Consider the following 12,139-nt stretch of genomic DNA (forward strand, 5'->3'; position numbering starts at 1 on the left):
AAGCTGGATGCTTCCCGAGCCCAGGCAGCGGTCTCCGGGCCCCACCCGCTGCCACCTGCAGGCGCGGTCCGGCGCGGCCCCACCCCCGGCAACGCCTCTTGTCATCCTGTCATCCCTCCGTAGCCACCCCTTCCCCAGCCAGGCAGCCGCTCACCAGCTCCTCGGGGGTGCGGCTCTCCCGTTCACCGCAGCAGCAACACCACCGGCAGCAGCAGCACACGGACCCCCTGCACCCCGCCATCTTCCTCCTTTGCTGCCGCTCCGGACCACCTAGGCCAACCCCCCTCCCACCCAGGATCCGCGCCTCACGTGACTGGCCCCGGGAGGGTCACGTGGCCCTCTCGAGCTCTGGGTCCGGAGACAGGGAGTGGCTGCAGACGGGTGGGGCGAGGGCTCGCGTCACATGACGCAGTACTTGGCTGGCTTCCCCTGAGACCTCTGGGCGCGGCCATGTTGGGGCGGGACTTCCGGCCGTCGTCTCGTCTCGTAGATGTGGCTTCCGCCTGCCGCTCGTCCTGTTTCCCTTAGCAACCGACAGCTCCGCCCCGCCTTCTTCGCCAGCCCTAGGGAGGTGGCACCCTCGCCGCCACCGATCTGACGCAAGAGGTAACGCAAAAGGCTTGGGACGCTGCGGATAGATTCGCAGAGTCGGGAACACACCACCGCAAGCTAGACCTGTGGGCAGGCGGTTAGGTGCTGGCCGGCCCTTTGCACGTGAAGGCTCCTTAGGGCCTATGAATACTCATGGAGGCTGTCACCCCAGCCCCACTACCTGCAGGAAGGTATCTCAAAGTTAAAGGAATCCTGGATCTGGGGCAGTGATCCAGACCCTGCAGCCTTCTGGGACCCGCATCCCCGCCACGGCCTGTGACCCATTGACCAGGTGACCCGATTACCATCCCTCAGGCCATGGTGGCTGCCTGCCATAGTGTCTGTCTGTCTAGCTCTCTCGCTCGCTCTCTGGGATTTTGTTTGGTTTGGTTTGGTTTTCGCGACAGATTCTCTGTGTAGCCCTAGCTGTTCTGAAACTCTCTGTAGATCAGGCCTCGAACTCCGAGATCCATTGCCTCCTGCGAGCTGAGATTAAATATGTGCGTTGTCATGCCTGGTTGCCATAGTCTCTTAAACCCATCTCCCTGACAGCATCTGGAAAGGAAGAGTGGACCGACCATTAGTTTCAACGCCCAGGTGTCCATAGCATCCTGCAGTTCACATGCATCTATCACAACTCTTCCGGGAGTGGTGGGCTCAGTGTTTGTCAGTCTTATTTAAATGATCAGTAGGTGGCAGCGAGGCATTTTGAGATTGGTGTGGAGGTCTTGGCAGTTTTGAGCCCAGTGAGTACTGCCTGTTTTACTACTCTGCCAGGCACTGGCGATGCCACGCCTGAGACTGGTCTTTCTGGTCCAGTCACAGGCAGGGGACTGGACAGTAGAAGGGTAAACAAATTTGTCGGTTCACAGGCTCATCCTTGTGTGATTTGGGAGCTCAACTAATAATGGATAGGGGGTGGGAACTGTTAGAAATGCTTAAACCGAGCCGGGTGTGATGGCGCACGCCTTTAATCCCAACACTCAGGAGGCAGAGGCAGGCGGATTTCTGAGTTTGAGGCCAGCCTGGTCTACAAAGTGAGTTCCAAGACATCCAGGGCTCTACAGAAAAACCCTGTCTCGAAAAACCAGAAAAAAAAACAAAAATGCTTAAACCTTGGAGCGGTTTGCTGTGCCTGAGTCAGCTCCTCCGGTTTTGTTCCAGCAGTGAAAACGAGGCATTTCCCTTGGGTGGAGGAGGAAGGCCTTTGAAGGCCTTTCTCACTCTCCATGAGAACCTGGCAGTTTTAGGTCAGAACAGAAGTGGGACAGATAGATTGGGAGTAACACTGGCACTAAGTCTGGAGTCCAGGAGGGGAAAGAGCAATGGATTTCTTCCGATTCTTGAAGCTGAGACCCAAAATGGTACACTGACTTAAGAGGTGGAAGTTTCTGGAAAGAAACAAACCTGACCTGGTTTCTCTGTTGCTCCACGTCACCACACAGATAGCCACTACTGTGCTGGCCCACTGCTGTGCAGTGGTAGTGTTTGCTTCTTTTCCAGACTAGACTGCAGTATGGCCCTGTGCCCTGTTGGAAGGGCGTATGTGGTAGACTGTGGTCACTGATCCTTTTGACTTAATTGGCGTGTTTAGGGAGAGCTGCTACCAGGGCAGGCACAGATGGAACAACCTTTGTTCAGAGTTGGACATAAATCCATCCCTACCCTCGGTGACTTCAGTCCACCTGCCTCTGCAGCCCAGCCCGTGGCAAGTTCTAGCTCACAACACAACAGTCTTTTTGAAGTAGTGTGATCTCAGGAGATCTGGCTGCTTGGCCATGCTGCAGAAAGCCTATATAACACGTTCCAGGCGAAGCCAGCCACAGTGAGCTGTTCTTTCTTTGGTGGGGGAAATCTAGTGATCCTGAATGGCTAATAGCTAATCTCTAACCCCTGCCTGCCCACTCCTCCCCTCCCCCACTCATCTTCCTCCTTTGACTTGCGCCTGAGCCTTCTCCAGCCGGGAAACCTTACTCCCGCCCCTTTGCGTGGCCCCAGCTTCAGCTCGGGGCTCTTTGTCACAGCTCCGCCCAGTTGGGCACACCCTCCAGGAAAGGTTCCTTCCCCACTCACTCTGGGTCTGAGCAGATCGGGATGAACCATCAAAAAGCCAAGGTCCTCCCAGCTGGGCACTGTTATCCATCCCTGGGGATGTGGGCCTCAGAGGCTGGCTGCGTGAGGCTTTCTGTGCCACCCTCTATCAGGTAGCTGTCGCCTACGATCCGATCTGTGAGCTGAAGGACCCAAGAGCCGCTCAGTGGGAGGTGGTCATACAAAGAGGCAGACGACAGCAGGGGCGTGGGGGGGAGGGCAAAGCTCTTGGAGCCTCTGGGTAGGAGCTGCAAGACTCTCACCCGTGCTGACTGATGAAGCAGTGACTGCCACCGGAGCCGCCTGCTCAGGTGTTGGGTGTGCATGGGGTTTGGCTACCAGCCCTCTAATACCCCCGGCCCCCACCCTCTACAGCAGGAATCCAGCCATGGTGAACGAGGCCAGAGGAAGTGGCAGTCCCAACCCGCGATCTGAGGGCAGCAGCAGTGGCAGCGAGAGTTCCAAGGACAGTTCAAGATGTTCCACCCCCAGCCTGGACCCAGAGCGGCACGAGAGACTCCGGGAGAAGATGAGGCGCAGAATGGACTCTGGTGACAAGTGGTTCTCCCTGGAGTTCTTCCCCCCTCGAACTGCTGAGGGAGCTGTTAACCTCATCTCCAGGTGAGTAGGGAGGTTAATCGCGGGGGTCGGCAGGCTCAGGGGAGCGTGAGCTGCCCTTTAACCCGGCAGGAAAAGGCTCTGGGGAGGGAGGGGAGGCAGGAAGAAGCAGAGGCGAGACAGGGAGTTTAGTCTGTGACTTATAACTTCTTGTCTGTGAAAGTCCCTCTGAAGCAGCATTAGATAAGTTTGGACGAACTCTCAGTGAGCCAAAAATGTTCATTTTTCAGGCTGCATTCTTTGGCAGAGCTTGGGGCTGGCTCATGAGGAGCTTAGGAAGTCAACAAACCGCAATTCAGGGAATGTGTTGAGCTAGCTGGACACAGAGAGAGTGCTTTTCCAAATCAGGAAACACCACATGTTTTGTGATAGCACTTTCTGAATTCCAGTTCCTTTTCTTCAAGTCAGAGAGTGATTTGTAGACCACAAGACCCCTGGGCTACGTCCTGCAGCATCACAAAAATGAGAGAAAGGAAAGTCAGGCACACTGGTATCCTTAATACCAACACTCAGAGGCAGGAGGATAAATAACTGTGAGTTCAAAGCCAGCCTAAGCTACCTAGAATCCAGGCCAGCCAGCCAGGGTTATGTAACGATGCCCTATCTTTAAAAGAGGGAGGAGTGTAGCTGAATTGATGGAGTAAATAGCTTGTCAGAAATCTTAAATTTGATTCCTAGCACTGCATAGACAGGGTGTGGGAACATGACTGCAATCCCAGCACTCAGGAGGCAAAAGCAAGCAGATCTGAGGTCAAGGATAGCCTGGTAGAGAGCCAGGCATGGTGGCACACACCTTTATTCCAGCACTTAATAGGCAGAGGCAGGCAGATCTGTGAGTCTGAGCTCAGCCTGGCCTACATAGTGAGTTCTAGGACAGCCAGGGCTACATAGTGGGACCCTTGTCTTGAAAACAAACAGCAAACAAAGAAATACTCAGCTACATAGGGAGTTTGAGGTCAGTCTGGACTACACGAGACCCTGTCTCAGAAACAACCACAAACATTAATGCCTTTTAATCCGTATTTGTCACATGCTGTTTTCTGGGTCCTGAAATCAAGACCCTGATGTTTAAACACACCATTATAGCTTTAACAGTGCTGATGCCCACAAAAGCTTTTGAATCTAGTTCAGGAACTGAGCCTTCCTCGGCAGGACTCTTGGCTGATGCAAAGAGGCCATGGTGGCAACACAAGAGTCTGTTGATTTCTCTCTGCCTTCCCTAAAGTGAGGCTCTCTGCCCACCCACTACTGAGATTCCTGAACCCTCAGCTGTCAAGACTCTTAAAAAGCTAGTGTGTTCCACTCTGAGAAGCGCAGAATGCTGTTCACACAAAATAGTGACATTGTTATACATCAGTGTGATAACCATTGAGGCACTCACTGAGCCCGGGCCCTGCTCTGAGGAGGCTGCACAGCCATCTGACCCAGAACCCTGATGGCTGTCCAGTAGGTACTGTCACCTGCCACACCTGACAAAGAATCTGCGGCTCCATGCATTACTAGGTCATGTGCCTGGGAAGTACTGCTCTGATACCAACTTGCCTTCTCTGAGCTCCTATTTACCCCAGGAGCCTACTTAAGGAGGAAATCCCCTACAGGTTTGACCGGATGGCAGCAGGGGGCCCCCTCTTCGTAGATGTTACCTGGCACCCAGCTGGAGACCCTGGCTCAGACAAGGAGACCTCCTCCATGATGATCGCCAGCACAGCAGTAAACTACTGCGGCTTGGAAACCATCCTGCATATGACCTGCTGCCAGCAGCGCCCGGAGGAGATCACAGGCCATCTGCACAGAGCCAAGCAGCTGGGCCTGAAGAACATAATGGCGCTGAGGGGAGGTGTGGCGCCAGCACCCCTCCTCTTTGGGTTCTTGCTTTCCTGAAGGCTTCTCCTGTCCCCAGACAAGTCCTTTACTTTCCTTGGGCTCTGCACTAAGCACATCCAGGGCCAGCTTGCTGCAGGAGGATCAGTGATCAATCGCTGTGGGTAATGAGTCCATTGTGGGTGTCACACAGGTGGGATGGCCGTGTCTACAGCTTGACCTGTCTACAGTTCAGCTGGGACATGGCTTGTGCCCAATAACCCTGTTAGAATTACACAGGGCCATCAATCGGTTGTGGCACTGTCTGACCTAGTCATAGAGTGAGTGCTGTGTTGGAATTTCCCAGGAGCACTGGGAGCTTGCTATCCTCAGGGCACTCAAGAGTGGTGGGTGGGAGCCTGGGGGGGGGGGAGATCTGTGGCTTCCGCTCCCACCACAGAGCTCCTCTTGATGAGTAGAAAATCCACCCAAAACCCAGGAGCTCTTCCAGAGCAGAGAGGTGGGAGAGGGTGTCTGACCACACCCAGGGCATCAGGGCGAGGCCAGGCTCAGTGGAGAGCCACACCTCCTCTGGTCCCACCACCAATGGGGCACCTGCAGAGTAAGCCTTAGTAGGCATTTGACAACTGACCACTGCCCTGCACCTCCTACTTGCCAGGTGCCAGGCTAGACTCACATAATAGGAAGTCTCGGCCTTTGAGGGACCCTCAGCCAAGTGTAGGCATAGATAGAGGGAACAAGAAGACTCTGGAGGTCAAGGGACACCCAGTGACCATGACCTCCAGCAACCCTGCAGACCCTGTAGGTGACCACTGGGAAGCAGAGGAAGGAGGCTTCAGCTATGCCACAGACCTGGTGAAGCACATCCGGACCGAGTTTGCTGACTATTTTGACATCTGTGTGGCAGGTAAGTGAGGACAGAGAAGGGTCAGGATGAGAGGATAGCCAGCTAGTCTTTAGTTCAGGACGTGTTGATTGGGTGGATACAGAGTGGGGGGACACAGAGGTGAACTGAATGGCACCAGTCCTGGCCACCTGCTGCCCCACAGCCCCACACTACTCCCACTCCAAAGCTTTCCCCCCTCTGCCTTCTGTACTCAATCTTCTCGTGGGGGGGGGAGGGGGGAAGGGGGAGGATGTGCTATGGAAGACTCCGGGGACAGGATTCATTGAGCCCTGAAAGGTGTCAGGAACTGTGGTCCTTCATTCCCTCTGTGTCCACAGGGTCCTGGGCTGGCTTCTCACTGTGCATCTGCTGCATGAGAGGCCCTCATAGACGCACTGTCCTAGGCCTGAGTCCTGCTTCTGTGTGTGTGTGGTGTCAGCTCCAGGCAGCCCCCACTCTAACTCTTCTCAGTGTTAGCTCTCAGTTTCTAGGAAATGAAACTCACACTGGCTTAGCTCTAATCCTTGCACTAAGGGATGAGGAAGTGGGTAGAAGAGAAGGATACAAGTTCAGGGCCAGCCTGAACTTGTCTTAGAAATCCAAAGCTGAAGAGGGAAGATGTTGGTGTAGGCCTTTAATGCCAGCACTTGGGAGGCAGAAGCAGGAGGATCTCTCTGAGTTCAAGGCCAGCCTGGTCTACATAGCTAATTCCAGGACAGCCAAGGCTACACAGAGAAACTCTGCCCAGAAAAAAGAAAGAATCCAGAGCTGTAGTTTGGTGCTAGAGAGCTTGTATGTGCTAGAGGTACTAATGTGTGCTAGAGGTACTAGTGTGTGCTAGAGGTACTAGTGTGTGCTAGAGGTACTAGTGTGTGCTAGAGGTTCTAGTGTGTGCTAGAGGTACTAGTGTGTGCCGGGTCCCGGGTTCCATCAGAGCTTGCCTCACCTCATGTGTGCCAAGTTCTGGGTTCCATCCCCAGCACTGACAAAATAGATAAATGAATAAGTGCCTAAGTTATGGAGTAACATATCAAGTAGTAACATTTTATTCAGCGTGTGTGTGTGTGTATATTCGTGTGCTCACGAGTCCAGGTCAGAGGCCAGCCTTCAGGAACAGTTCTCTTTCTGCCATGTCAGTCCTGGGATTCAAACTCAGGTGGTCATGCTTAACAGCAAGCACCTTTACCTATTGAGCAACCCATGGGCCCTCAAATAATATAATTTAAAAACAAAGTTTGCAGCTTTAGAATATTGTCATATGAGAATGGGCTTTCTCCAACCTCCCATTCGCGCATGCTCCTCTCAGCTGGCTACATAACCGGCTAGGAAGCACTGCTAAAGAATCAAAGGAGCAGGCATTGCCGGCAGCTCTGATGGTCACTGCTCCTGCTGGCCCAGATGCAGCAATCTGGGGACCTGTGCCCACGGGCTCTAGCCGTGGGTGTGAGGAGGTGAGGGGAGCCTAGCAGAGCTGCAAGCTCACAGTTGTCAAGTGGTTTTGTGCTTTGCCTATTGTAAACTGAGTGGTAACACTGGCTGGTTATATTTACCAAGCTTGGGGGATGAGCAGTGGGTCAGTGGCTAAGGGTACTTGCAGCTCCTGCAGAGAACCCTTCTAGCACCCATACCCTGTGGCTCACAGATATCTGTAACTCCAGCTTCAGGGATCCAATACCCTGGCCTGGCCTTCATGGGCCCTGCACACACATATACACAGACACATACACATAAAACTAAAAGTAAACAAATAAAACATTTTTTAAATGGGCTGGAGAGATGGCTCAGTGGTTAAGAGCACTACCCTCTTCTGGTGTGTCTGAAGAGAGCAATGGTGAATACATAAAATAAAAATTAAAAAAAAAAAAGCGCGTTTTTAAACTACCAAGCTGGTCATGGCAAGAAAAGAACATAGCAGGTGATGGCAGCCCAGCTGTGGGCCCATATGGATTTGCCTGCTGATGCTCAAACTGCTTAACTGTGTGGTTTCAGAAGCTTCCCACTGGAAAGAGCTTTGCTGTTCAAAGTTGAGTTTCTGGCACCTAATCTCCACACAATAGTTTTCCCTATCTACCCGTGGTGACTGTGGTTTCTTAAGAACCCTGACCTTATCACAGGAAAGCAGCTTAGCTCCCGGACTGCTCTGGCTTCAGGCTGGCCCTCTGCTTAGCTCTGCTCCTGGTGGAGCTCAGGCAGAGGGTTATCTCTGCCTCTCCCCCACCCCTCTCTGTCTCTCTCCTCCTTCCCCTCTGTCCCCCTGCCCCACTCTGAGGCTACCTCAAAGCTGTGCCTTCCTACCTTTCTGCCTGGGTAAGGCTCTTCTCTGCCCCTTATCCTCCCCACCCCCACCGAGGCTGCCACAAAGCTTTTCTGCCTGTTTAAGGCTTCTAATGAGTTTAATCATTGAGAGATGGCGTTGTAGAGTTCACAGGCCACCAGTGGTCCAGCCTCTGGTGCCAGTCTCTGTAGATTTGGAAATCCCATCTTCTACATGGTCAGCTTAAGATCATCCTACTGTCCCAACCCAACACCGCCCATCCCCTTGTGTAATTAGACTGCAATGAAAACAATACTCTTTGCCTCTTTATTTTACGTGTGTGTGTGTGTGTGTGTGTGTGTGTGTGTGTGTGTGTGTGTTTACAGAAGAGTAAACACTCAACTGCTGAGCTCTCTCTAGCCTCTCTATTCATTTCTTAAAGCAAGATTTTACTTTCTTCAATTCTTCACATAGTGTGAATTTTAAATCATTACTTTATACATATGTTTGTCCTGTCTGCATATATGTCTGTGTGTCATGTGCACGCCTGATGCCCACAGAGGCCAGAAGGGGGTGGTCTGTAAAAGTAGTGAGTGCTTCTAACTGAGTCATCTCTCTAGCCCCAACGTGATTCCCATCCTTTCAGATGGATTTTAGTGTCATATGTACTTTTTTTAAAAATTAAAAAAAAAAAAATACTGTTAAGGCTGGGTGTGGTGCTGTTTTAGGCACAGCATTTGGGAGGCAGAGGCAGGTAATCTCTTTGAATTCAGGTTAGCTTGGTCTCCAGAGTTCTAAGCCACTCAAGGCTACATAGCTATATAATGAGACCCTGTCTCAAACATACACACACACACAAACACACACATAAGAATGCTTGCTTAACATGCATAAGATGTTAGGTTCCAAAAAACCCACATGAACCAACTCCTTAGGTCCAATGCTCAGAGTCACATCTGGCTCCCTAGAAACAACACAGTTAGGATTCAATGTCTTGTCTGTGGCCACAAAGTGCAGGTCTGACCTGATTTGCCTAGCTGAGTGAGACAGGACAGTGTATAGCATTTAAAACAGTCCACCCCTCTCCTAGAGGCTCGTCCACAGGGTCTGTGACACAGCAGTAGCTTGGACACCCACAATTCAGCAGTCCAAACTGTTTCTGGGAAGACCACCGCATGCAGTGCCTGGGCTGAGGACTGCTCAGGCCCCGGGCTCTCTGATGTCTTCACTCCTTGAGCAGGTAGGTTGAGACCAGCCTCCCTACTCTCTTGTCTCCTCCTGGTAGGTTACCCCAGAGGCCACCCCGATGCAGAGAGCTTCGAGGATGACCTGAAGCATTTGAAGGAGAAGGTATCTGCAGGCGCCGACTTCATTATCACTCAGCTCTTCTTTGAGGCCAGCACCTTCTTCAGCTTTGTGAAGGCCTGCACAGAGATAGGCATCTCTTGCCCTATCCTGCCTGGGATCTTCCCTATTCAGGTGAGGGGCTTGGGAGGACCTGATTCCCTCCGTCCAGTGCATGCGGAAGTTCTTCCTCAGTGATGCTCAGTGCCCATTGGGAATTGTCCACATGCTGCATTTGGTCACCTCATCTGTCACCCCTGGACAGCAATGGTGTCTGTCAAGGGCTTGTACGGAGAACAGTTATTAACTCTTGAGCGGAAGTTTTGGTTAAGCCGAACCTGAGGTACTTGTTATCCCAGCACTCTGGAGCTAGAAGAGGAGCAGGAGTTTGAGGCAGCCTTGCCTCCATGAGACATTATCTCTGAGTCAAAGAGGAGTCCCACAACTGAGTCCCCAGAGTCCACTCCAGAATCTAGGCAATCTGATGAGACAACCTGTGATGGTTTGTATATGCTTGGCCCAGGGAGTGGCACTGTTTGGAGGTGTGCCTTGTTGGAGTAGGTGTGGCCTGGTTGGAGTAGCTTTGTCACTGTGGCATGGGCTTTAAGGCCCTACTCCTGGCTGCCTGGAAGTTAGTATTCTACTAGCGGCCTTCAGATGAAGATGTAGAACTCTCAGCTCCTCCTGCACTGTGCCTGCCTATTCCGCCTTAATGATACTGAACTGAACCTCTGACCCTGTAAGCCAGCCCCAATTAAATGTTGTCCTTTGTAAGTCTTGCCTTGGTCATGGTGTCTCTTCACAGCAATGTAAACTCTAAGATACAAGTTGGTACCAGGGACTGAGGTGTTGCTGTGATAGGCCTGGCTGTGCTTTTCTCTGGAAGAGTGTGGATTTTGGGACTTTGGATTTGGAAAGCAGTGGAATGCTTTAAGTGGGGCTATCCTAGTAGGAATATGAAAGGCTGTTACTGAGTGATTTCAGTTGCATGGACCTGGCCCAAGAAGTTTCCATGGAGAATTTCAGTATGGGCTTTAGAGACTGCTTTTGTAGCATTTTGGTGAAGAACGTGGCTACATTTTGCCCTTGTCTCAAGAGTCTGCCTGAGGCCAAGTGAAGAGACTCCGATTAATTGCATTGTCAAAGGAAGTCACAAAATGCCCAACAGAGACTTTGTTCTTTGGTTAAGTTCGATGAAGAACATTTGTAGCAAACAGAGGAAGGAAAAATACAAAATATATAGTTTGAGTATTAAAGGCACACCAAGAAGAGAAATGGAGCTGAATCTTATGTTCAAAGATATTAAATTGAATTAAGGGAGAAGTGACCTTGGGGCAAGATCCCACCCAGGTAAGTTTAGATCTAGACATGGTAGTGTAAGCCTTTAATACAAGGAGGCAAAGACAACCAGATCTCTGAGTTCAAGGCCAACCTAGAACAGAACAAGTTCTAGGTGAAGAAAAACTTAACCCCAGGAGTGGTGAACCACATTTTAATCCCAGTGCTTAAGAGACAGGCATGCAGACCCCTGAGTTCAAAGTCAGTCTATGAAGCTTAGGCAGTGAGGGAGTTGGAAAACAGAAAACTGGTGATAATGTAATAGAACAAGGAGGCCATGTTCCAGTCCCAGCAAGCAGCAGAGCTCAGCAGCTTTGGTACATGGCTCTGGCTTTAGAGTCCAGAATAAAAGGGACTACTGGAACAACTGATGCTGGTCAACTGGGACTAAGAACTCAGTGGTGGTTAAAAAGAGATCAGCATCACTGAGGTGAAAACTTCTGAGAAACGTTTTCTGAGAGCACAAAGAAGCTGTGTTCCAGAGATAGCCAAGGTTGTACCTTATGCTGCTGCTGCTGGACTTGGTAATGTGTAAGAGTCACCCAGGTGGGACTGGTTTTGAAGGCATGAAGGGGTCATGAAGACCACTGTGAGGGGCCATGAAAGGCCATTGGTGAAGGTACAGTTGACACTTCAGCTGTAGTTGATGGCCCAGGACTGAAGGAGTCATGCAAAGGAGCTGAGGCTTGGCACCATGAAGAGAGCCTGAAGGGCTATTGGTGAAGCCTAGCTACAGCAGAAGACCCTAGTGTATTGGAAATGCCAGTACCATGGGATAATTACCAAGAACTGAGCTCGAGTGCTACAGAGGGCAGAGCTGGAGACGTGATGCTGCCCTTTGCTGGAGCCCAGAAGATCAAGTGTGGATCCCAGACACTGAAAGAAGCTGTAACATTGAAGTTACATTGGAGATCGAAAGATGTTAAAGATGCCAAAGCCATGGGATACCCGCCAAGGAAAGCCGTAACAAGGAGTGGAACCAGCCCAGGAGAAAGATGTTTGTTGCAGTCAACAAAGTTGAAAAAGGAGTGGAGATCTGAGACCACTTTGACATCGGACATGGAGATGTTTGGAGTTTGCCCAGCTGGTTTCCTGACTTGCCTTGAGGATTACAGTTAAGTGATTGGATGGATCTCAGAAGAGACTTTGAACTTTGGACTTTTAACATTGTTGAGGCTTTGGAAGTTGGACTAAAT

The 12,139-nt window shown here is 51.3% G+C and overlaps 2 protein-coding genes across 4 annotated transcripts in view, besides 6 other annotated features; one reads left to right on the plus strand and one right to left on the minus strand.

Moving 5' to 3' along the window:
* Clcn6 (chloride channel, voltage-sensitive 6) overlaps positions 1-287 on the minus strand; it is a 34,555-nt gene extending 34,268 nt beyond the window's left edge. The window contains exon 1 of the mRNA NM_011929.3: positions 155-287. Coding sequence (NP_036059.1) covers positions 155-241 — 87 coding nt within the window. The 5' untranslated portion in view covers positions 242-287. The remainder of the gene's footprint in view (positions 1-154) is intronic.
* Positions 1-639: a promoter, noted in NCBI's record as "upA (-2646/-2047)". NCBI's record gives its function as "drives expression in brain stem, hippocampus, and thalamus, cerebellum and cerebral cortex, adult testis and epididymis" and the evidence as "EXISTENCE:reporter gene assay evidence [ECO:0000049][PMID:16274753]".
* Positions 1-2,685: a biological region, named in NCBI's record as "Mthfr promoter region". NCBI's record gives its function as "regulatory_interactions: Mthfr".
* Positions 450-639: a promoter, noted in NCBI's record as "updD (-2236/-2047); minimal strong promoter". NCBI's record gives the evidence for it as "EXISTENCE:reporter gene assay evidence [ECO:0000049][PMID:16274753]".
* The window catches only part of Mthfr (methylenetetrahydrofolate reductase), a 20,486-nt gene continuing 8,897 nt past the window's right edge, over positions 551-12,139 (plus strand). For 2 of the 3 annotated variants that reach the window (NR_027809.1, NM_001161798.1), the window contains exons 1-5: positions 2,663-2,795; positions 3,058-3,303; positions 4,899-5,137; positions 5,918-6,028; positions 9,547-9,740. Coding sequence is in view for 2 of the 3 variants with exons in the window: in NM_001161798.1 (NP_001155270.1) it covers positions 2,686-2,795; positions 3,058-3,303; positions 4,899-5,137; positions 5,918-6,028; positions 9,547-9,740 (900 nt within the window). In the remaining variant the exon portion in view is untranslated. Of the gene's footprint in view, positions 607-2,662; positions 2,796-3,057; positions 3,304-4,898; positions 5,138-5,917; positions 6,029-9,546; positions 9,741-12,139 lie in introns of those variants that run through there. The other variant, NM_010840.3, reaches the window with a different exon arrangement.
* Positions 892-2,685: a promoter, noted in NCBI's record as "downA (-1794/-1)". NCBI's record gives its function as "drives expression in neural tube, neural crest cells, dorsal root ganglia, heart, and endothelial cells of blood vessels in 10.5 dpc embryos, postnatal brain stem, hippocampus, and thalamus, and epididymis" and the evidence as "EXISTENCE:reporter gene assay evidence [ECO:0000049][PMID:16274753]".
* Positions 2,412-2,685: a promoter, noted in NCBI's record as "downD (-274/-1); minimal strong promoter". NCBI's record gives the evidence for it as "EXISTENCE:reporter gene assay evidence [ECO:0000049][PMID:16274753]".
* Positions 2,623-2,644: a protein binding site, noted in NCBI's record as "NF-kB site". NCBI's record gives the evidence for it as "EXISTENCE:protein binding evidence [ECO:0000024][PMID:16274753]".

Source organism: Mus musculus, chromosome 4, assembly GCF_000001635.26.
Source record: "Mus musculus strain C57BL/6J chromosome 4, GRCm38.p6 C57BL/6J".
Classification (NCBI taxonomy): Eukaryota; Metazoa; Chordata; class Mammalia; order Rodentia; family Muridae; genus Mus; species Mus musculus.